The sequence below is a fragment of the Monodelphis domestica genome, chromosome 4 (assembly GCF_027887165.1).
Source record: "Monodelphis domestica isolate mMonDom1 chromosome 4, mMonDom1.pri, whole genome shotgun sequence".
Taxonomy (NCBI): domain Eukaryota; kingdom Metazoa; phylum Chordata; class Mammalia; order Didelphimorphia; family Didelphidae; genus Monodelphis; species Monodelphis domestica.
The window spans coordinates 15,124,228-15,147,677 of NC_077230.1; the positions used below are offsets into that span (position 1 = coordinate 15,124,228).

General features: G+C 37.8%; 1 protein-coding gene across 1 annotated transcript in view; it reads right to left on the bottom strand.

The window, feature by feature from the left end:
- The window catches only part of HUNK (hormonally up-regulated Neu-associated kinase), a 135,997-nt gene that overhangs the window by 33,087 nt on the left and 79,460 nt on the right, over positions 1 to 23,450 (bottom strand). The window contains exons 4-5 of the mRNA XM_007493294.3: positions 21,399 to 21,534; positions 11,691 to 11,818 (exon numbers count right to left, since the gene is read on the bottom strand). Of these exons, the coding sequence (XP_007493356.1) occupies positions 11,691 to 11,818; positions 21,399 to 21,534 (264 nt within the window). The remainder of the gene's footprint in view (positions 1 to 11,690; positions 11,819 to 21,398; positions 21,535 to 23,450) is intronic.

The following is a 23,450-nucleotide window of genomic DNA, read 5'->3' on the forward strand; positions in this document are numbered from 1 at the left end:
AGAAAATAGTTAAAATCTCTTTCCTCAGATTGGTTTTTTAAATTGTTGTTGTTGATAAAGACCCTTTAAATGGCACCCTCCCCACCATGTTTTCACTCATTTGGAAAAGGTTATTATTATAATATTTGAATATAAGTCATTTAGGTTGGTTCATGGTTCAAGAGAAAGACCAGGCCTAAGAGATAATTTTTACAAGGAAGTTATTAGCAAAGTTTTAAAGTATGATTCAGAACATGATATCAAACACCACAGAATAAATGTAAAATCCAGGTCCCCAGGCAAAAGTCTGGAAAAGTTATTTCATGTTTTCCTTGCAACTAATATGTATCTTCACGAGTTGACAATATAAAACCCTTTTTTGTTTCTTAAGCATTCTTAATCAATGGTTCCCAACTGAAGAATGTGTATGTGTACCTTCATATAGTACGAGAAGTTTGTCAAGGGGACATGGAGACTCTTTGGTAAAGAGAAATATTATCCTATTGAAATAGTCTAAAAGAAAAAGTACTGGCAAAAAACCAAACCAAACCACACCAAACCAATGGATTGGAGAGACAGCAGTGAGGAAGTGGGAAAGAAGTGGAAAATGGAAGAAGCTTTAGAGAGCATGTGAAAATTTTAAAGAACAGTTGAAGGAATAATCCCTACTGACTCAAAATCAAAAATGAGCTTCACATCTAAAATTTTTTTCATATTGAACCAGAAAAAAATGACAAGCTAATAATCAGAAACACTGAATTGATTTCTAATTAGTGAAGTTACAAAATTGTTCAATGTTTCCTAGAAAAAGCAAATACTATTCTTATTAAACATGCTCCCAAGGCTTTAATTCCATTTGCAACAACTGATCTTTGTGAACCAATATTCTCGGTTCTGTTCTCAACTCAATCCAAAGCTGGAGATAATCAAGGAAAATGTTCAGGTATCTCTTTCAAAAATAAAATAAGATTGTTGATTGGTAAGAAACAGAATCAAGAGTTTCATTAATTTATTTCACTGGATTCTGGAAAACATCTAACAACTTTATGATACTAAAAATGGTTCAAACCAAATACATTTTGGGAAAAATTAATCTATTTTATCCCATATGCATGGTTAAACTCTAGAATTTATTTGATTTTATAGTGAATACAGATATGGAAAGGCTGGTTGAAAGCTAAAGGGACATGAAGATGGAAACTTCTCTAACTTTAAGGAATCACTCACTTTTCTTTTAAATATCATATAATTTAACAAGGAAGGAAAGGGAACAAGCATTTACTAAGTGCTTTCTATGGGTCATGCATGGTGCTAAATGGATTTAATCTCCTTTAATCCTCACAATAGCCCTGTGAGGTAGGGTGCTGTTATCTTTATCTTACACTGAAAGAAACGGAGATAGGTAGACATCGTTCACACAGATAATGAAGATTGGAGGCTGGATTTGAACTCCTAATTCTTTCTCCTGTGCCTCCTACCTGCCTCTAGGGAGCATTTGTAAAAATGCTAATATAATTCTATTAGCAAAAAAAGGATAATTTCTTGGGAACAGAACTAATTATTGCAATAATCACTCAACTTTTAAGTCTAAAACATAACATAAGTCTTCAAAGAACTTAAAAGGAAAGAAATAACAGAATGCATAGACTTAAGCATATATTTTAAAATTATGTCATATTATGATACAATTCATATGGATTTGGACAGCAGAATAAAAACAACATCCAGTAAAAACCTAAAATCATGTGGCTGGCTAACCTATAAAAGAGGCACTTATTTTAGCCTTTAATCATTTTGAAGCGCTCAGTCTACTGCTGTCTTTATTCAATTATCAAATAGGCATCATCTGCTGCATTACAAATTATCTATTATATTTGGCCAATTTAGCAAACCAAACGCATAAAGGAATTTACCTAAAAGCACCACATTTTCATTTTCAAAATAATTACAGAAATTTACTCAAACAAATACTTTGTGACTATCTCTCTACTTGGATATTTTTGAACTTTGCAGAGATTTAGCATGGAGAGGAAAAACCAGGAAAGTCCATCTATACTATGGAAGCACTTGTTTGATTACAGAATGAACTGGAAGCTTGCCCTTTCAACAATGGCGGATCTTTGTTGCCTTATGCCCAAGAGCCTTCCGCAATGAACAAATGCTGCCACCAAGAAGGGAGAGGCTGATACAAGAAACCCCAAAGCATCTACTTTTATGGGCTCACATTTAATGGTGCCAGAAGGTCTGCCCTTAAATGAAGAGTCTGATAGAGCTGAGAAATTCCACAGAATGTAATTTTCTCATCTGATATGAAAGCGAATGTGTTTTTAAATTCCATCGTTGTCTGTCTCAAAGAACATCTGAAATGCCGTAGGGTTTATCCCTTATCCCCATCCTGTCTACCCGATAGCAGATCTCTTCTGTTTTAACTTTTACTGCCCCCATTCAATTTCACTTTTTAAAAGGTAATTTATTTTTTGGTGGAGTGGAGCAAGGGAGCAATAGAGACTATGGAGCACCAATCTGAGAGGCAGGGCTGGAGCATGAAGAGAGAGCACAAATATATGGGGTCAGTAGGTGTCTGCTTATATCCACAGTTTCTGCTATCTGTCTTGGAACAAAATTCCATGGACATTGGGCCTCACTTATGTTTCAGTTATGGCTCTTTAGGAAACATTTCTGAAATAGTGCCCTTGCCATATACTAGATGCAAAATAAATATTGGTTTTCCCTTTCTTTTGTGAGAATTTATTTCTAATATTCTGTGCTAATTTATATGTAGGGAAACCCCAATCAATTCTTGGGCCAGGTCCTGGTTTGGAGGAGCTTCCTCCCATCTATTGCTTTTTATGTTTTCGTTGTCCTTAGGAATTCCAAAAAACACTTTCCTTTTAGAAAAATCTGGTTGACAGGCAACGGAGACAATGATTCTCTTCAGGTCTACAAGACCTTCATAACCTATGGTGTGGGGAGGGGTTGGGTTGGATGGGATTTCCTCCTAACTGCCTATTTACCAGTTGAGATGTCTTGGGATGGTCAAGGGAGGAGCTGAATAATGAGCTCCTAAAACTATTTATAGATTTGTCTAGAGGAGCTTTGGGGTCTTTGGCCTTTGAGGGGGCTACTGACATACCAATTTATTGGATATGATGCTAGCCTGATCAATAAATTCCTATTCTTACACATAAACCAACAAGTCTCTCAAAGGCATTTTAATCTCTAACACTTAGATAATGCCTGGCACATAAGAACTTAATATTTTTTTAAAGTATCCTCAGAGAGTGGATAAAATGCTGGACTTGGGGGGGGGGTCACAAAAACCTGAGTTCTAATCCTACCTCAGAAATTTATTAGCCTTGTGAGAATCAGTGGAGATAATTTGTGCGTAGAATTCTCCAAACTCTAAAGAGTTAAGCATAATTGGAAGATGCAATCTTTCTCAGATTTGGACAATTTTAGATTTTGAAAGGGGCACAAACATAGCAAAATCTAAGAGGACTTAAGAGAAATCCATTCCTCAGACTATGTACTTGGAGAGAAACAGAAGATCCTGGAAGGACCTAAAAAAATAACTCTCAGAGAAAAGTACTATTAAAGGCAAAGGAAGGTGGATAATGTTTCTAACAGCCAATTTACATAAAAATGTTAATGAGTGATTTAACATTGATGCTTGGAAATTTTGATAATTAAAACTTTTGAGGGTACAGGACAACTGTATATTGTCTACTTGTTGAGGATCTAACAAAAATATAAATTTTGGTTTTTGCCCAAAGGGAGAAGGAAACATTTCACACAGGGACACCATGTTTTAAGTCAGTAATCATTCAGCACCCAGAGACGCAGAAAAGAAGAAGCCCAAGAAGCCTTAGGAGCAGAGCAGAGCAGAGCAAAAGGACCTGAGTTTTCTTCCTTCTGTTTGAAAAGAGCTGAGATCAATCATGTCTTAATGAGTTCTTCTGAGCTCAGAACTGGACTTGATGCTTGAATTCAAGCAAGAAGCAAGACCAGCTGAGCCCAGCTGGGTGGATAGCTCATAAAAGAAGAACTGAAGTGAGAGTTGAGAAAACTTCGAGCCAGTATTGCACTCCTACTGAACTGATTGGAAGATGAGCTTTGCATATGTTGCTTGAAGTTGAGTTGATTGGAGGAAAATCTTTGCTGCTGCTAATTAATTGGAGAAAGAAGAATCTTGCTGATAATAGCTGGCTAGAGAAAGGAGGGACTTTTCTATTTTGATTTGAAAAGGAAAAGCACTTGAAAGCCCAAGGAAGAGCACACACCAGAATAGCTCTGAAGATATGGGTTTAGGGAAACTGATTTTCTTAAGAGAATGTTGTTGTTCATCCTTAGACTTTGAAGAAGACCGTGATTATCTTAACTTGAGCATGAATTGGATTTGTGAGGCAATTGCACAGTCATCAGCTTCATTCTCTCTTCCAGGCATTAAAGTAGCCTGGAAAGACAAGTCAGGATAACTAGTGATGGCTCAGGATGCAGTAGATGGCCTGGGCATTTTAGATGTCTAACCGAGCTCTTGAATGGGCTTCAGCCACTTTCATGGCCATCGGAACAAACTGTTCTCATCCATTCATTTCACTGGAGGAAGTCTTCACACACTTAGGGTAAATGTCCCCCTAGCTCACCAACAGGTTAAGACTTTTCAGCTACCCTCAACCTGGTTTAGCCAGTCTGCCCAGATGGTTTAACTAACATGTAGTCACTTTATCATGCCCACACTACACTATGGAGAATATTCCCTCTCTACATACTGCTTGTTATCATCATCATCATCATCATAATCAGTGTTTCCTTCTTTTAATTTCAGCAGTTAAAAGTCAGAAGAGGCAAAGATAATTGTGAATGAGGCATTCCATATCTTCAAGAGGACCAGGAAGAAGTAACTCGATAGGATAAGAAAAGACCAGCTGAAACAATGAACTTGCCCTGAGGGAACAAATTGCCTCTTCCTCTAGCCACACATTTTCTCAGACCTAACAGGAATTTGGGTAACATGCCAGATGGTTGCCATAAATCAGGGTGAGGTCCCTCATTGAGGAAACTCAGTTCGGACCCAGGATGATTTGTCAGACACAAGAGATATTATGCCTCTCCCATCTCCTGCTTGGAAGGCTAAGAAGTAAGGTCCTTTGGGAGCAGAACTGGAAAGACTTAAACTCAAGACACAAATAACACTCCTATCGAAAGAACACAACTTACTAAAAAAAGTGTGAGTTGAAGGACTGAGCCACCAGGAGAGCCTACATTAATTTTTGTAAAGAGTTTGTACGGGAGGGAGGGGAAAGTATTTAGAGAATATCAATAACTAGTAATCTAATCATGCATCATCCAGACAGTGTTATGGCTTTGCTTAATGAAGGTATGAGTAGTATTAGTCATTTCATTCACAGCTTACTCTTTATGACCCCATGTCGGGGTTTTCTTGGCCAAGATACTGGGGTGGTTTTTCATTTCCTTTTCCAGCCCATTTTATAGATGAGGAACTGAGCCAAATAGGGATAAGTGACTTATCCATGGCCACATGACTAGTAAATGTCTGAGGCTGGGTCTGAATTCATAAAGATGAATTTTCCTGATTCCAAGACCAATGTTTTATCCACTGCAGCACCTACCTGCCCTAGCACCAAAGAATATAAGATGCCATTATTGTTTGCTGATAGCAACAAAAAAAAATAAGCATTTGATTTGATAAAATCAAATACCATCTTATAGGTTCTTCTGCAGTGAGATTATGGAAGATGCAATAATATAGATAACCCTACACAACAACCTTCTTATAACAAACATCAGGCAAAGCATAGAAACCAAGATGCATGCTGGGAAAAGACATTTGCCGGTGTGATAGAGGGGAATCAGCAAAGAATACAGATCAAAGAAGCAATGGATGGTGAGGTCTTCCAGATGTTCCCTTTGAAGATATGGTTGGGTGATTCCATTCAGCCCCAGAATAATGGAGAGTTTCCTAGAAGAGATCCATAATCAAGCAAAAGAATTTGGCTTGTTCGTTCACACTGGAAAGTCCAAGTATAGATGAAGAATATATCGAGTCCATGAAAATAAAGGTCTTTCTACAATAGTATCATTTTAGCAGTGCCATATGGTAGTGAGACATCGATCATTAATTACCTGCATCCAAAGAATGAAAGATAAGTATCACAGAGGGCAATGGGGGGAAGTACAGAGAGTGTTAATGGGGTGCAACACAGAAGCACTGAGAAAATCCCCAAAATAAGTATAAAGAATGAAATAGCTTCAAGGAATAGTATGTCCAGTTAGTCATGGCAAGAGTGAGGGATAACAAGGGGACATCTAGAGTGCTCCACTGGCACCTCCATGATCCATATATAAAAGATGGGTCTACCTTTTTTTTTTTAACCCTTACCTTCTGTCTTGGAGTTAATACTGTGAGAGTGCTAAGGGCTAGGCAATGGGGGTCAAGTGACTTGCCCAGGGTCACACAGCTGGGAAGTGTCTGAGGCCAGATTTGAACCTAGGACCTCCTGTCTCTAGGCCTGGCTCTCAATCCACTGAGCTACCCAGCTGCCCCCTTGATGCCCTTATTTTTAACATTTTTGTTATAATCATTATTAGCTATGCTTCCAAGTAGTCCCTTGCAAGTCAAGATCTGTTAGAATTTTGGAAAACTTCACCCCCCTCCCCCAAAAAAAGCAACGGGGAAAATTTAGCTATGATTGAGTCTCAATTTCTTTTTCATTGTATTGCCTTTTCCCACTTTTAACGGCCCTGAGTTTCCAGATGAGCCATGCTTAAAGGAGAAACACTGTTTATTCTCACACTACACTCACCACAACACAGGGCAAGCATACCTGCTGTGCATGACCCACATTTTCTATCCTGAAGGCACTTGCCCCCAATTCCTATTGCTGGCTCAATGTGTCCAATATTTGTCTTGGCTTGTTTGGAGTATGCTGAAAGGGTGCCAAAAGCAATGACTTCAGGAAATATGTGAAGACCATCAAGATCACTTCATCGTAGCCCTGAAAGTTAGACAGAACAAGCTGAGTCCTGTCCAGACTCAACTCCCCTTCTTGACTCCCAGACTGAATCATCTGTACAAGTTATTAGACAGTCCAGCATTTCTGAGATTTTAATTAGCATTTGGTTTGACCCTCGTCTATACAGATACCTCATTTTCTGCTTCATTTCAGTGAGCTTGATGGCACGCACCTTCGAGTAACCTCAAGCCCTTGCTTAGAATGTGTTACAAATGATGTTGCTGAGCTGTAGTCATTAAAAGATGCACTCAGAGGAAGTCATCAACCATGAAAGACATTTGTTATTCCATGATGCAACAGCTCTAGCAAGCAGAGAAAAAAATGCCTAGCAGAAAAATAAAGCAGACAGGCCTTAGATGCTAAATTTATTAAGCTACACAACCAGGGAGTCCCAATGTTTTAGGAACATTATGATTGTCCCTTAAGTAATCCGGTATTTTTATATGTAGTGTAGTAGAGTCAAATCTATGGAAAAATTTTCTGGAAAATATTCCCCTGAAAGAGTCCTGGAGCTAGTGTTTGAATATTACTCATTTCTAAAACAACAACAAATTACAGAGGGCAGCTGGGTAGCTCAGTGGATTGAGAGCCAGTCCTAGAGACGGGAGGTCTTAGGTTCAAACCTGGCCTCAGACACTTCCCAGCTGTGTGACCCTGGGCAAGTCACTTGACCCCCATTGCCGAGCCCTTACCACTCTTCTGCCTTGGAGCCAATATACAGTATTGACTCCAAGACGGAAGGTAAGGGTTTAAAAAAACAACAACAACAAATTACATTATTCACATTATCAACAGTTTAATTAATAAGTTAGTCAGGATAGAAAAATGATGACACACATAATTTAAATTTAGATTGATATTAAAAAAAGAGAGAGAGAAATCATGGCATTCTAGATAGAGAGCTCATGTCGGAGCCTGCTTGGTAAACTATTTGCTGAATTTGAACACTGATCAGGATGCACAAATTCCACAATTTTTAAAAAAGAATTTAATCTTTATTTCATGAAGTAATTTAATCCTATTAGATATTTATTCATGTTCTTTCTGTCCCTCCCTCCTATCCCCACACTAAAGAAACACGCAGATTATGTCTTCAGTACTTCCATTTCTTAGTTCATTCCCTGGAGGTGAACATTCACAAGTTATTCTTCAAGTATTAAATCTGTAGCTGCATATAATGTTCTCAAGGTTCTACTTGTTTCATTCCTCCTTATCTCATGCAGTTCTTTCCAATTAAAAAAAAATAAGCTGCTCATGATTTCTTAAAATTCTATAATTTTTGTAAAAGTCTCTGGTCACACCTCAAATTGATTTCTCCTTTCTCTTCAATATTCATAGAAGTCTTGGACAAACTGAGGGAGTAGAAACACCGAGGAAAAGCAACTGCCCGACTACAGCGGTTGAGGGGACATGACTGAGGAGAGACTCTAAACGAACACTCTAATGCAATATTAACAACATGGCAATGGGTTCGAATCAAGAACACATGTGATACCCAGTGGAATCACGCATTGGCTACGGGGGGTGGGAGGGAGGAAAAGAAAATGATCTTTGTCTTTAATGAATAATGCATGGAAATGATCAAATAAAATACTATAAAATTAAAAAAAAAGAAAAAAAAACATTCATAGAAGTCTTAAAAAGATAAAAAAAAGTCTGATGAATATTGTGCTTGCTTACCAACTCTGCCACCTGAAGAAAGTGATGAAAATGGAATATGTAACTTACAAAACCCACGGTTCATTTTCTTAATCTCCATTAACTCTACAAACCAGTCTTAGATCAAAGTGCTTAAAGAGTTCAGTAATTACATATTAGAGTTGATCTGTCCAGAGAAACGTTTGCAAAGCATTTTAAGTACATTATTTCAAATGATCAACACAAAAGTATTATGAGGTAGATAGCAGAAGCACTCATCTTACAGAGCAGAAAACAGACTCAGGGGGATTTAGTGACTGTCTATAGTCATATAATTAGTAAGCATCAGAGGTAGAATTTGAATGTAGGCCTCTTTTTAATTCAAGTCTAGCACCTTTCCCCTTCCTCTAAGTATATGTCTTAAATTTAGCTTTTTATTCTTTGCATTTAAAAAAAATTATGTACAAACTCTAGGGAAAGCCTTCAATTATATTAAAACCTATTATTTTATTTAAAATGTTCAATAGGTTGCTGTGAAATTGTGACTCTTAAAAAATAAAATTATTTCATTAAAATTAAATTTGCTCTAAATACAATTCATTGAAATCCAAAATAAAACTCATCAGACGGGGTTTTTGACTGAAACGACAATCAAAAATGAAGCTACATTACTTTTTTTCATCATAAAGTCCAAATAATACAGTATCTTGGGCTGAACTAAGCTAAAGGTTTCTTTTCTGAAGCACACATATTGATAGAAAAGCTAACCCATAGTACAGACCACTGACTAAAACTTATAATGCTGAAAATGACCAAATAAAATAATGTTTAAAAGGAAAAAACAAAACAAAACAAAACAAACCTTATAATGCTATTATACTGGAATGAAAATTGAATATTATGACCAAAATATTTGTCTCAATGTTTTTCTATAATAGTATTGGGAGTGGGGGGGCAGCTGGGTAGCTCAGTGGATTGAGAGCCAGGCCCAGAGATGCGAAGTCCTAGTTTCAAATCTGGCCTCAGACACTTGGTAGCTATGTGACCCTGGGTAAGTCACTTAATCCCCATTGCCTAGCCCTTATCACTCTTCTGCCTTGGAGTCAGTACAAAGTATTGGAAGGTAAGGGTTTAAAAAAAAATAGTATCTTTGACAGATTATAACCAAACTCTACTTTAAAGCCATAAAACACATTAGATTATAAGCTCCTTGAGAGTAGCATCTATCTTTTTTTTTTTAAACCTTTACTTTCTGTCTTAGAATGGATACTAACTATCAGTTGCAAGGCAGAAGAGCAGTAAGGGCTAGGTAAGGAGGGCTAAGTGATTTGCCCAGAATCATACAACAAATAAGTATCTGAGGTGACATTTGAATCCAGGACCTCCCATCTCCAAGCCTGGCTCTTTATTCCCGAGCCACCTAGCTGCCTCAGGGTGGGTATATCTTTTGATAAAAGTATTTATGTAGAGCTTTAAAGTTTGCAAAATGCTTTCCAGATATTACCTAATTTTATTTTTGCCTTCGTTTTATCTCTAACCCTTAGCACAATGCCTGGAACATAGTAGGTGATTCATAAACACACAATGATGGATTAAATATAACTCGTCTCCTTGTCTGCCTTCTCATTTATAATGCTGTTCTTCTGGAAAGAAGTCTCTTTACTGTTATTTTACCTAATATCACCATTTCAGAGATCTAGTGATTTGAGGCAAGGAAGGGAAGACCAGTACTCTGAACAAAATCTGAAGGTATATCATTAAATTCTATTGACCAGTAAAGATTCTTTTTTGTGTGTGAAAGCATAGATATTCATTTTTTATTTTTATTATTTTATTTATTATATAATATATATTTATTTATTATTTTATTCATTTATTATTTTCTACATATATAATGTCATAATATGTAAAAAATAATATATGATTTGTTGTAAATATGTAACAAATTATAAAAGTGCTTGTCCAAACTCTCCCAGCAGCTGGGGCCAAAAATCGATGTCTCCTTCTTTTTTAGTAAAAGTCAGTAAAACTTTAAATGCTCTTGTCAACATGAACATTGAAACATTACACAACAGAGTCATTCCTATTCTCTACCATTTCTATTTTTTTTCAAAAACTAATTCAGGGAAATTGAGGGCTTTTCTCTTAGAATCAAGCAGCTTAAAATTCTACTGGGAAAGTTTAGGATAACCCAAGACAGGAATATAGAGCGCCTGCTTGGGAGATGAGAGAAAGGAGAGCGTTATTATTAATCTCCTCTGCTTAGTGCACTTCTGGATGCCTCCTTCTTAACAGAGACATTAATCCACCAAATAAAAGTGGCCATGATGGTAAAAGCAGCTAGAAACCAGCCTATAAAACAAATGAGTTACCGAATATTTAGCTGAGAGGAATCAAGGCATAGAAAGCTATGACGGCTGTATTAGAAAGTTCAAAGGCTCGTCAGAGAGAAGAGAGATTAGCTTTATATTAGTTGTTCTGGGGTGGGGCAGGAAGAGAGATCTAAAAGCAATGAGTGGAAACGAAAAGATTTCACTAAACTAAAACGTTTCACCTCAACATTAAGGAAAAATGTTTAATGATTAGATTGGTATAAAAATGAAAACTCATGTCTTGAGTATTAAGTTTCTGTCCGTCGAAGTCATCCAGACACTAGATGATCACTCAGAGATGCTTCATACTTTGGGTAGAGGTAGTAGCTAAGGTCTTTTTTAATGCTAAAATGTTAAGATTCTTTGGATATTCAGATATTATGTCATGTTTTGCATCACTTCACATGTATGATGAATATCATATTGCTTGGCTTTTCAGTGGGCGGGGGAATAGCTAGAAGGAGGGAGAGAATTTAGAACTCAAAATTTTAAATTGAAATGGAACAAATCAATCTATCTCTGTGTCTGTTTGTCCATCTGTCTCTCTCCTCCCCCCCCACCCCCCGTTTTGTCCCCTCCCTCCCTCCGCACACAAACACATACTTGAACACAAATCTGCTCAGAGGTAGAATGCTATGTGTTAGATTTGAATGGATGTGGGGATTACCAGTAGAGAGTTGAGTAGGGAGGGGGTTCATTTCTTTGTCCACCATCTTTTGGTACAAAGCTCTTAGACTGAATGGCTCCACAGTGAAAGGCAGCGTTCCAGTTAACATAGCAAACATATTCACACCTCTACAAAAGAGAAAAGAGAAAGGATGACAGTTATTGGAACAGAATGATTCTATTTGGAAAGGGGTAGGAACACGACATGGAAGCCTAGGCTTAAAATATTGTTCACAACATATTTCATACTAGAAAAGAAACAGTAACTTCTTTTCCTCATACTTCACTCATTCATCTTTTTGAAACATTGTCTATACTAGCTGAAAGCAAGGTAAAAACAAAAGCCTCAATGGCATCACTTGGGCAATGGGCCATGGGAACAGGTTAGGTCTATGGCAGTGATGCAAACCTTTTAGAAATGGAAGTATACATGTCAGACCTTTGGGAAGGGAAAGACTTTAAAACCAAGCAATACATAGAAAGAGTCACAAAATGTAAAATAAATAATCTGGAATACATCAAATTAAAAAGCTTTTGTACAAACAAAACCAATATAACTAAAATCAAAAGGAAAGCAACAAATTGGGAAGCAATCTTCATAAAAACCTCTGACAAAGGTTTAATTACTCAAATTTTCAAAGAGCTAAATCAATTGTACAAAAAATCAAGTCATTCTCCAATTGATAAATGGGCAAAGGACATGAACAGGCAGTTCTCAGCCAAAGAAATAAAAACTATTAATAAGCACATGAAAAAGTGCTCTACATCTCTTATAATCAGAGAGATGCAAATCAAAACAACTCTGAGGTATCACCTCACACCTAGCAGACTGGCTAACATGACAGCTATGGAAAGTAATGAATGCTGGAGGGGATGCGGCAAAGTAGGGACACTAATGCATTGCTGGTGGAGTTGTGAACTGATCCAACCATTCTGGAGGGCAATTTGGAACTATGCCCAAAGGGTGATAAAAGACTGTCTGCCCTTAGATCCAGCCATAGCACTGCTGGGTTTGTACCCCAAAGAGATAATAAGGAAAAAGACTTGTATAAGAATATTCATAGCTGCGCTCTTTGTGGTGGCCAAAAATTGGAAAATGAGGGGATGCCTTTCAATTGGGGAATGGCTGAATACATTGTGGTACATGTTGGTGATGGAATATTATTGTGCTAAAAGGAATAATAAAGTGGAGGAATTCCACAGAGACTGGAACGACCTCCAGGAAGTGATGCAGAGCGAAAGGAGCAGAACCACACTGTGGTACAATTGAAGGTAATGGACTCCTCCACTAGGGACAATGCAATGTCTCTGAACAACCTGCAGGGATCTAAAAAACACTATCCACAAGCAGAGGATAAACTGTGGGAGTAAAAACACAGATTAAAAGCAACTGCTTGACTATAGGAGCTGAGAGGAAATGACTGAGGAGAGACTCTAAATGAACACTCTAATGCAAATACCAACAACAGGGAAATGGGTTCGAACCAAGAACACATGTGAAACCCAATGGAATTGTGCGCAGGCTATGGAAGAAGTGGTGGGAGGGGGGCGGAGGGAGGAAAAGATAATGACCATTGTTTCCAATGAATAATGTTTGTAAATAACCAAATAAAATAATGTTTAAAAAGTAAAAAAAAAAATAAAGAAATGGAATGCTTCCCCCGCCCCCAACTGAGTGCCATACCCCTCTCCCCACCACATGCTAGGTACACCCCCCTCCTTTACCTCAGACAGGGAGGATAGAAAGGTCTCCTATTGGGCTGCTGGATGGATGATTTGGAAAAAATGTCCTCAGGCACAGTTGAGAGGGAAAGGGGAGCAGCTCCATCTGAGTCCCTCTGCCTTTCTAGCAGTGAACACTGGGTTTGGGGATTGGGGAGGGAGGGTGGCTGAGTTACCACAGAGAGCACTTTGTGTGTCATCTTTGGCAACTGTGCCATAGGTTTGCCATCACTGGTCTATGGTGATAATAATGAAAAAGTAAATAAATTTTCCTTTTCTTCCTGCAAATCAATAAATTTATAATAAGCTCCTTAGCTACAAAGTATAGAGGGGATTCTGGGAAAGAATTTTGCGACCCTTATGTATAAAAATGTATTCATTTTCAAATGGAACTTGAGATAGTAACGATTACAACTAGGAGAATTATAAAATCCTAAAGTTTGAGATAAAAGAGATCTTTAAAGCCTCATCTGGTTTGAGTCCTTCATTTTACAAAAGAGGGAACTAAGGTATTAAATAGAAGAATTAGATTTTAGGCTCAGATTCTCTGATTCCATATCCGCACTACACCACAATGCCTCATAATACAGCATATAACTACAGTCAGTGGGCCTGGTGATTACTTATCTTTTGGATAAATACTTTGCTATTCTCTTGAATTAAATTTTGACTTCCAACCAAAGAAATTTCTTCTTGTTCCTTTATCACCTTTCTTAATTATATTATTCCTAGCACATAGTAGGCACTTAAGAACATGCTGATTAATATAAATAATAAAAGCCATTGCTGTTCTGTCATTTGTAACTCCCAAGACCATAGCATGTCAGGTCCTTTTATCCTCCACTATTTTTCAAATTCTGTCCAAGGTCATGTTTATTGTTTCCATGACACTATCCACGTCATCATCTGCTTTCCTCCTTTCCCTTTTGCCTCTAATATTTCCCAAGAACACCTAAGGAGGAGGAGGAAGAGGGGGAAGAATGAATGTGTATCTCATATTCCTCCTATAGCAGTGTTGGTGAACCTTTTCCAGTTCAATTGCCCAGAGGGCAAATTCAAGCTGTCTTGTGAATCCCCCACATTACCTGAGAGAGTGAAAGGAGAAAGTGCTTGCTTTGAACATGTGAAGATTAAATTAATTTTCCCCTGCCCATTTTTAGATTTAATCACCAGAAGCATATACACCCCACTCACACCTGAGTGGGGGAGGTCTGTGACCCACGTGTGTGATAGTGAGTGACGAATCAGAATCGACTGACTGTCCCCTGGGCAGTACTAAGCAAAGCCTTAGTTGTAATTGGTACATGTAAAATGAAGGAAGTCACAGGAAGTGATGAAAAGAAATGGTCTTTAAAAAAGCCAAGAACTTCCTGTGAGGGGGCTCTTTTCTCTTCGGTCTTCAACTTGACTTTGGAGGAGCCTCAGGCTTGAGATCTCAAACTGCTTCCCTTTGGACTGACACACAGTGAGTGAAAAAGGGTGACTCCTTTCCTGGATTTTCTGAAGAGACTAGCCTCAGGAGAGACCTTCCCTCTTGAGAGAGGCTCCCTGAATCCCCAGGTCCTCAGCTCAAGGCAGAGGCCCCTCTGGCTAGGGACTAATTAGCCTAATTAGGGTTGAGTCAGGGGCTGGAGCAAAATACTTAGTGTGTAGGCTAGATATCTTTCCCTATCCTCTCTCTGACTTTCTTACTTTCACTCTTTCTATATTTTATAAATAAATTGTTAAAATAAGTCTCTTTGGAATTTCATAAAATTCCTGGTGACCCTCCTCTTGAATAATTCAGTCTGACCTTTTATATAAACCCCCTCAGTTTCTACCCCTTACAAACAGCTGGACAGATGGGTGGGGCATGCAAAAAATTGTCCTTGGACGCTGGAAAGATGCTCTTCTTGAGTGCCAATATTTTGCCAATATTCCCCTATGAATGAATTAGCAGATAAATCCTAGGGATTTGCTTCAAGCATTTAGTGTTTAAGTGTCTTAGCCAGGCTCATATAGTTAATACGTGAGAGCCACTATTTGAAGATGTCTTCCTGATTCCCAGCCAAAACTCCATCCACTTATGCCATACAATTTTTCAATATCTCTATCCCGCATAATATAATTAGATGGCTACTAGCCAACAATGCCAAATCTGATTTTCTAGATGCAGCTGAAAGGTCATCAGAATGAATCTGTTCCTTTAGACTGACAACATGACGTATCCTTGGAAGATTCCCCAAAGTGCATACTAAATATACTTCTGAAGATTTTCCCGATGGGAAGGTAAGTTTTGATTGCCAAGATACTTTAAAAACTTCAGAATGCCCAAAGGAAGATGAGTTTAGAATATACAAGAAGATTTCTAGGCAAAAAACCAAAGAAACCATAAAAGCATAGTTAAATTAATGTTATTGAAGACCAGTTCTACTGAGAGTCTTCAGAAATGTTCAGAGGAATGGTATAACAATTTTATAAGGGAAGTGGGCAGTCACACATTGTTTCTTTTGGGAAGGTGGAGGAAGAGGAGCGGCATCATCTGAATCTTCCTGCCCCTTCTTCACCCAGCACAAATTGTGCCCTGACCTCTTTGTTCCTTATTTGGTTCACCCTAAGATTGCCCCCCTCCCCATTAGATTATAAACTCTTTGAGATAAAGGTCTATCTCTTCTCTATTTTAACTGAGAGATGGATCTATCTTTATCCCTCTTAAGTGAGAGAAAGATCTATCCCTTATGCATTTCAAATAAGATAAGGATCTGTCTCTTATGCATCTCAAGTGAATTATCTAGGATGAGGGTTCATTTATTCCAATCCTCTCATTTTACTTATGAGGAAATTGAGGACCAAAAGTAAAACTAGCCAGATTTCAGGGACTGACTGGCTCCAAATCCAGTGCTCTTTTCAATTAAGATAATATAATAATTCATTAAGATAATAAAATAATAATAATAATTCATCATTCTTAGCTTTAGTCAAACAAAAGATCCCACCAGGGGGGGAAAAAAGACCATCAATATTCTAGTGTTTGCTGTGGCATTTCAGAGATGCCGTTCTCTATTCCCATTTCTAGATCTCTTGGTAAGATGGAATACTTAAATCCCAAGATTCTTACATTCTACTGATCCACCCACTCCATAACCTTTGATGCATAAATTCCTCCATTATGCACTACTGGCATTTGAATTTTCAGAAGCCTGGGGAAACAAAGGGTTATGCTTTGCCAAGCAGACTGTGATAAAACCATCAAGTGCAACTTAAAACACAAAATGTTTCCTGAATTAACCATTGGCACTTTCTTCCAGGAGCACCCAAAGAGATGAATAAGAGATGCTTCTTTTTGGAAACTAAAGACCAGCCCTACACCTCTATTCCATAACCCAGATCCTCCTCTTAAGCCTTTAGCAATTAATCAACAAGCACTATGTGCCAGGAACTTAGAATACAAATATAAAGAATCAAGTAAAAATTACTCTAAAGGTGCTTACTGTCTAATAGAGGAAGATAATAAACAAATAAATAAATATATGGATATACTAAATGGACACATACAAACAAATACAAAGTAATTAAATACAAAGTAGTTTGGGAGGGAAAGCATTGAATAGTTAAGGGGATCCAATCAGGAAAGACTTAGATGGAACTTGAACTGCATCTTAAAGGAGGGCATGGACTCTGTGAGGTAGAGGTTAAGAAGTGTATTCTAGGCATGCAAGATGCCAAATACATGGGGATAGGAGATAGTGCGCCATGTGTAAGGAACAAAGAGAAGGTCAGTCAGGATGGATCAAAGGGGAAGTGTCATGCAAGGAACCTGGAAAGATAGGTTAGACCCAAATTGTGAAGGGCCTTAAAGTCTCAATAAAGAGCACATTATATAATTTTGTTTGGTATATTCAATTGTACACTTTCTTCCCCTTTCCTCCTTCTTTGTTGCTAATATTGTGAAGATTAAATTATAACCCTTGCCTATTTTTAGATTTTAATCACCAAAAGTGTAAACACCCTACTTAAAAGTTGAATATGGAGATCTGTCCATTTTTAGATCTAATCACCAAAAGTGTAAACATTCCACTTAATCATTAAGTGAGAGGTCTGTGATCCATGTGTGTGATTGTGGGTGATGAACCAGAATCGACTGACTGCCTCCTGGGCAGTCCTAAAGCAGAACTTCCTGTGATTGGTAGATATATAATTAGGGGAAGGAACGGGAAATGACACAAGAGAAAGTGTCTTTAAGAGGGAGTGACAACTTCCTGAGTGAGGTTCTACCGGCAGTTCTTCATTCTTTGAAATGGAGGCTGGTGAAGAATGTGCTGCCTGGACCTGAGACCCTGTTTCCTGATGAGGCTGTTCTAAAATCTCTTCCTTTGAACTGAAGTGGTGAGTGAAAAAGTTGACTCTTAACTGCTGGATTTTTCTGACGTGACTTCCCCAGGTCCTTGGCTTTGTGGAGGTCTAAGGACTAACTCTCTCTGCCCAGGGCTATGAGTAAATTACTTATTGCTTAAGCTAGATATCTTACCCTATCCCCTCTCTGATTTTCTTACTTCACTCTTTCTACATTTTGCAAATGAATTGTAAATAAATCTCTTTAGAATGAATATAAATTAATGGTAACACACTCTTAAATAATCCAGTCCAACCCTTTAAAAAATAATCCCTTTTCCCCCTCCCTTACAGTTACTAAGATATAGAAATGCTGTTTTAGATTCATTTTTTACCCTACCCTCATTTGATTCTATTTATCAATTAATTTGTGTTTGTTCTCTTAAATGATCTAATTAACCACTGTATCATTAGCAAAAATATTCTTACCTCCTCATTGCCAATATTTACTTCTTTTTCTAAGTCAAATAATATGGGTACTAGTGAACATTCTTGCACACCCCTGATCTTACTGAGAGAGCTTCTGATATTTCCTCCAGAATAAACAATCTTAGCTCTTAGTTGTTAAAAGTTGTTTTTTTAAAGTACACATTAAGCAAATTAAGGAGATGTTTAATAGTAGTTGTTTCTTCTTTTACAAATCATTTTGTTTTAAATATTATTTATTTTGTTAATTCTCTCCCTTGTTTTGCATCATCTTTATATTATACTACATACCAGTGAAGCATGGTAAGTTTTATTCTAACCTTTCACTTTTTTTTTTTTAAACCCCTACCTTCCGTCTTGGAGTCAATACTGTGTATTGGCTCCAAGGCAGAAGAGTGGTAAGGGCTAGGCAATGGGGGTCAAGTGACTTGCCCAGGGTCACACAGCTGGGAAGTGGCTGAAGCCAGATTTGAACCTAGGACCTCTCGTCTCTAGGACTGGTTCTCAATCCACTGTGCTACACAGCTGCCCCCTGACCTTTCACTTTTAAGTCTGTACGTATCCTTAGGTATGTTTTCATAAGACAACATATTATTGGAGATTTCTAATATAATCTACAAAATTCCCCTTATGTCATTCCAATTAATTTATATCTAAAGTTGCAGTGATCAAATTCTACTTTTCCCTTCCATCACTTTCTGTACAGCTTGTTTTTAAATGCACAAAGTATGTTGTACTTTGTTTTATTAGTTTCAATTCAAACTTGGATGTTGCACAAAAACTGAGACAAACACTCTACCCCTTCCAGACAAAGAAGGAAACGATTGTTTACAAATTTCTTTGCCTTTCACCTGTTTCCAGGTAGATATTTGAAGTTGGAACGATCATGTCCCTATGTCCAAACATCCTGCCTATCTTCCTTATTTATAGTGCCCATATTTGACATAGAATAATTTTTTAAATTGTATCTTTATCTTATTCTGAATAACAAATTTACACGAGTTTTCCAAAGTTACATGATTTCTGTTGTCTCCATCCTCTCTTCCCTTCCCCCTCCTGGAATTAGCAAGCAATTCCACTGGGTTATACATATATTATCACTCAAATCCTATTTCCATTCTTATTTTTAAAAGAAAAATCCCAAATCATAATGTATAATAATTCTTAGCCTCTCCCCATCAATCTTCTTCCCATGGTTGCCTATTCCATTTCTATGGAACTTTCCCCTTTTCTACCTAGCTCAGTGCCCGGTACACAGTAAGTGCATAATAAATGCCTGTTGCCTCATCGACTCAATTCCTAGTTATGATCTTTCTCAATATTCCTATTATAAAGTGATACTTCATTCTCCTTAGTATGTAAAAAATATGAGCTATCATTAACATTTTTTTGCTTTGCAATTTTACCTGCTGGGGTCATATTTGACTCCCTTTGCAAGTTACAAGGCCTGACAAGATCTGGCTTCTTTAGCTAGAAGGTTTGAAAGTTTTCACTTACATTAAAAAAAATCATCTTTTCTTGTTAAGAAATACACCTTTAGGGGGCAGCTGGGTGGCTCAGTGGATTGAGAGCCAGGCCTAGAGACAGGAGGTCCTAGGTTCAAATCTGGCCTCAGACACTTCCCAGCTGTGTGACCCTGGGCAAGTCACTTGACCCCCATTGCCTAGCCCTTACCACTCTTCTGCCTTGGAGCCAATACACAGTATTGGCTCCAAGACAGAAGGTAAGGGTTTAAAAAAAAAAAAGAAAGACATACACCTTTACTATGGCATAAGAAATTTTAGAAGAGCAAACTGTGTAGCTTAGTAAATAAAGTGTGATCTGCCTCGTTTCCGGTATATATAGGAATTCTAGGTCCTTTCTAATGAAGGGTGGAAATTATTTTCTGCTATCACTTGAAGCCCAAGCTAATTTCTGCTTCCTCTGTATTCAGTAACATTTTTTCCCCACTTAAGAGTCCCTTTCCCTTATTAAATTTTCTAAGATACTGCTCTCTTTGATCTCTAGATCTGGCTCTAGCTCCAAATGGTTTGGAACAATTGCTAAACTGCTGTCGTTTACTCATGCTTCTTTCAACTCTGGTTTCAAATAAGTCCTTTTCACCTGAAGACTTTCTTCTGAATCAAAATCACATTTCCTCCCTCCCCCAAGCAACTTCTCTCCTACAGCCCATTTCCCTTTGCCAGTGCTTGTATCCTCCCTGTCCTGTTTCTGTCAATCAACTCTTGGCCCATCATAAAGTGATCACTGGCATTTACAGTAATATGCATAATAACGTTTTTGTCCATTGTCAGGAAGGGAAACAATTATAGGCAGTTTGTGGCTCACTAATAGGTCATGTTTCCAAAGTTCATTTGTAAGTTGGCGGATAGGAAACTGGAATGCATTTTGTAAGAAAAACAATGCAGTTTGGTTCCCAGGATAGCCCACAAAAGTTCCTTTGACTCACAGGGCAGTGAAACTGTAGTGCAGTTATTCTGTCGACTGCCCGTAGACCGTTAGCAGTTACAGTACCGTAGAATTTCACCAAACTTGTTTGTATGGGAAAACACATTTTGAATTTTCATTCATGTCACTGGAAGCATGATGGCTGCCTGCCTCTCAACACAATGCAAACAATAATTCTATGCAGACAGACAGACATACGCATGCGTACAGGGTTTTCCGTTCCCCGCTGTAGCTCTCAAAAGTTCCACATACTGAAGAGAAGGAGAGCAAGTACAAATGAAATTCTGAGGCTTTAGTAGCAGCACAAAAGAAAACAGGGAGGAGAAGAGGCTCGTCACTTCCCAAGATCACTGAAAAACTCAAGGTCCAGAGGCAAGAAGGGAGAGTTATAGTGGCCAAGTGAATGAGTGATTGCATTGCCGGGGTAGCTATGGTAAAGAATGGGCAACTATAATCTGGGTACAGTTATATGTCTCTAATATATACATTACAGAGCTAGCCAATCCATGCACTTGGGGAGTCAAATTTACAGATCAGCTCTAAATGGCTTTGGCATAATGTCTCATCTCTGAGTTAAAGGGAAAGGTTCTGATGGTGGCAGAAAATCATTTAGCGCACTCTCCAAAGCCATCAAGAATATAATATCTCTTCATTTAATATACTAACTTTATTGCCTACATTAAATAGTTTGGGAAAGGGGAAAGAAGGGAAAAAATTCATTTTTGTAAGTTGAATAACTCACATAGACCAGACATCTATTTTGGAACCATATTTTTTCCTGGCAAGAAGTTCTGGAGCTGCATAGGCTGGGCTGCCACACTGGGTACTGAAAGGATCTGAGTAACCCAAGATGCCTGCGTAGTTGCTCAAGCCAAAGTCTGTAGAAAAGGGTAGGATGGGAAGAAAAGATACGTTAGAGAAAGCGAAAAAATGCACCCAAATCAACTAAAAACCCCAGACTTATTCTCCATCAGTAACATTTCATTTTAGTTAACGCTGAACCGTAAGGGTGAACAATAACTAATTTTATCATTTTTCTTTCATTTTATCAATTTTATAATTTTCTTTCAAAATCATATAACATTGTACATCAGAATTCATTGGAAAATCCACTGAAAGCTAAAACATGTGTAAAACAAATACCTTTCCATCAAATGCTTTTTTAAAAAACACCTCACCTTCCATCTTAGAACCAGTAGAGTATCAGTTCTTAAGGCAGAAGAATGATGAGGGCTAGACAACTGAAGTTAAGTGACTTGCCCATGGTCCTACAGCGTAGGAAGTAAAGTCAAGTCTGAACCCAAGTCCTCCCAACTCCAGACCTGTCTCTGCCCACTGTTCTACCTAGCTGCCCTCATCAAATACTTTTTCATTTCTAAACGACATCTAAGGTCATAGGAGACAGCAGCAGGCTGGTGTACATCCTGAAATCAGGCTAATTGTGGAGAACTCTCATCAATTGGGGCCAACGTCCCAAAGTGGGAGGCTGGAGAGCTGAACTGGAGAGGAAGAAATATGGCATGAAGATGAGTCGAGAGTAGCCAAAAAATCTACAGCTATGTTTATACATAGATATGTGTGTACATATATGCATACGTATGTTTATGCGTGTGTGCCACACATATACATGCAAACATATTCCTGAAAGAAAGATAGGTTTGGACTATCTTATTATACCATATATATGTATAAGTTCCAAATATATAAACAATCTAAATAGAAAAGATCCTACAAATTCCACCATTCCAGTTCAGCCTTTAATCACCTCTTGCCTAGACCATTGCAATCGCCTCCTACTTGGATTCCCTCCCAGATGTCAACAAGAATTTCTGTAACTGCTGGTCTGACCGTGTCACTCCTGTACTCAATAAACACCAAGGGCTCCCTATTGGGCCGAGGATCAAATATAACAGTTCCTCTGTTGAGTTTTCAAAGCCCTTCACAATCTGGCTCCAGCCTATTTTATTATACTTATTATACACTACTCTCTTTCCTGTACTCTAGGGGAATATTTAAAAAAGAGAAAGAAAAGAACATCAATTAAATAGTTTAAAAATATACACTGAGCAGAAAGAAGTTCAGAAGGGGACACAGATTAGCAAGAGAGTTTTAGAACTAATATATAATTTTGAAATATGTTTGACAATAATAACCACCATTTACATAGAACTTTAAAGTTTGCAAAACTCTTTACAAATATTTCATTCAATTCTCAAAACAATTCTGAGGAATAGATGCTGCTCATTTTACAGATGAGGAAACTGTGGAAGAAGGTTAAGTGACTACTTATGGGTCACATGGCTAGTAACTCTCTGAAGCAGGATTTCATCTCAGGTTTTCTTGATTCAAAGTCCAGCACCGTATCCAATGTACCACTAAATCCAGACTCAGACACTAACTAGATGACCCTGGACAAATCACTTAACCTCTGTTGCCTCAGTTTCTTCAACTGTAAAATGAGGATTGTTGTGATCAAGTGAAATATAATTGAAAAAATACTTAGAACAGGGTCTGGTACATAGCAGGTGCCTATTACATGCTTATTCCATTCTTCCACCAAGCTTTATGTGCCATTAAGCTGTGCACAAGAGATTCACAATATAAAATGTAGTCTTCTTTTTATATTCGTTGTCTGAGGAAATCATCATGTTTGTTGATGTTTGCAACGTTTATAATAATGGAACAGGGTACTGGCCAACAAGTCCAGTCTTTGTAAGTAGACACCAGCATGCTCTGCTCCTAAGCTTTTGAAACTATGGTTTGTAACCATCTAAAATAAAAGTATAGATCTTGG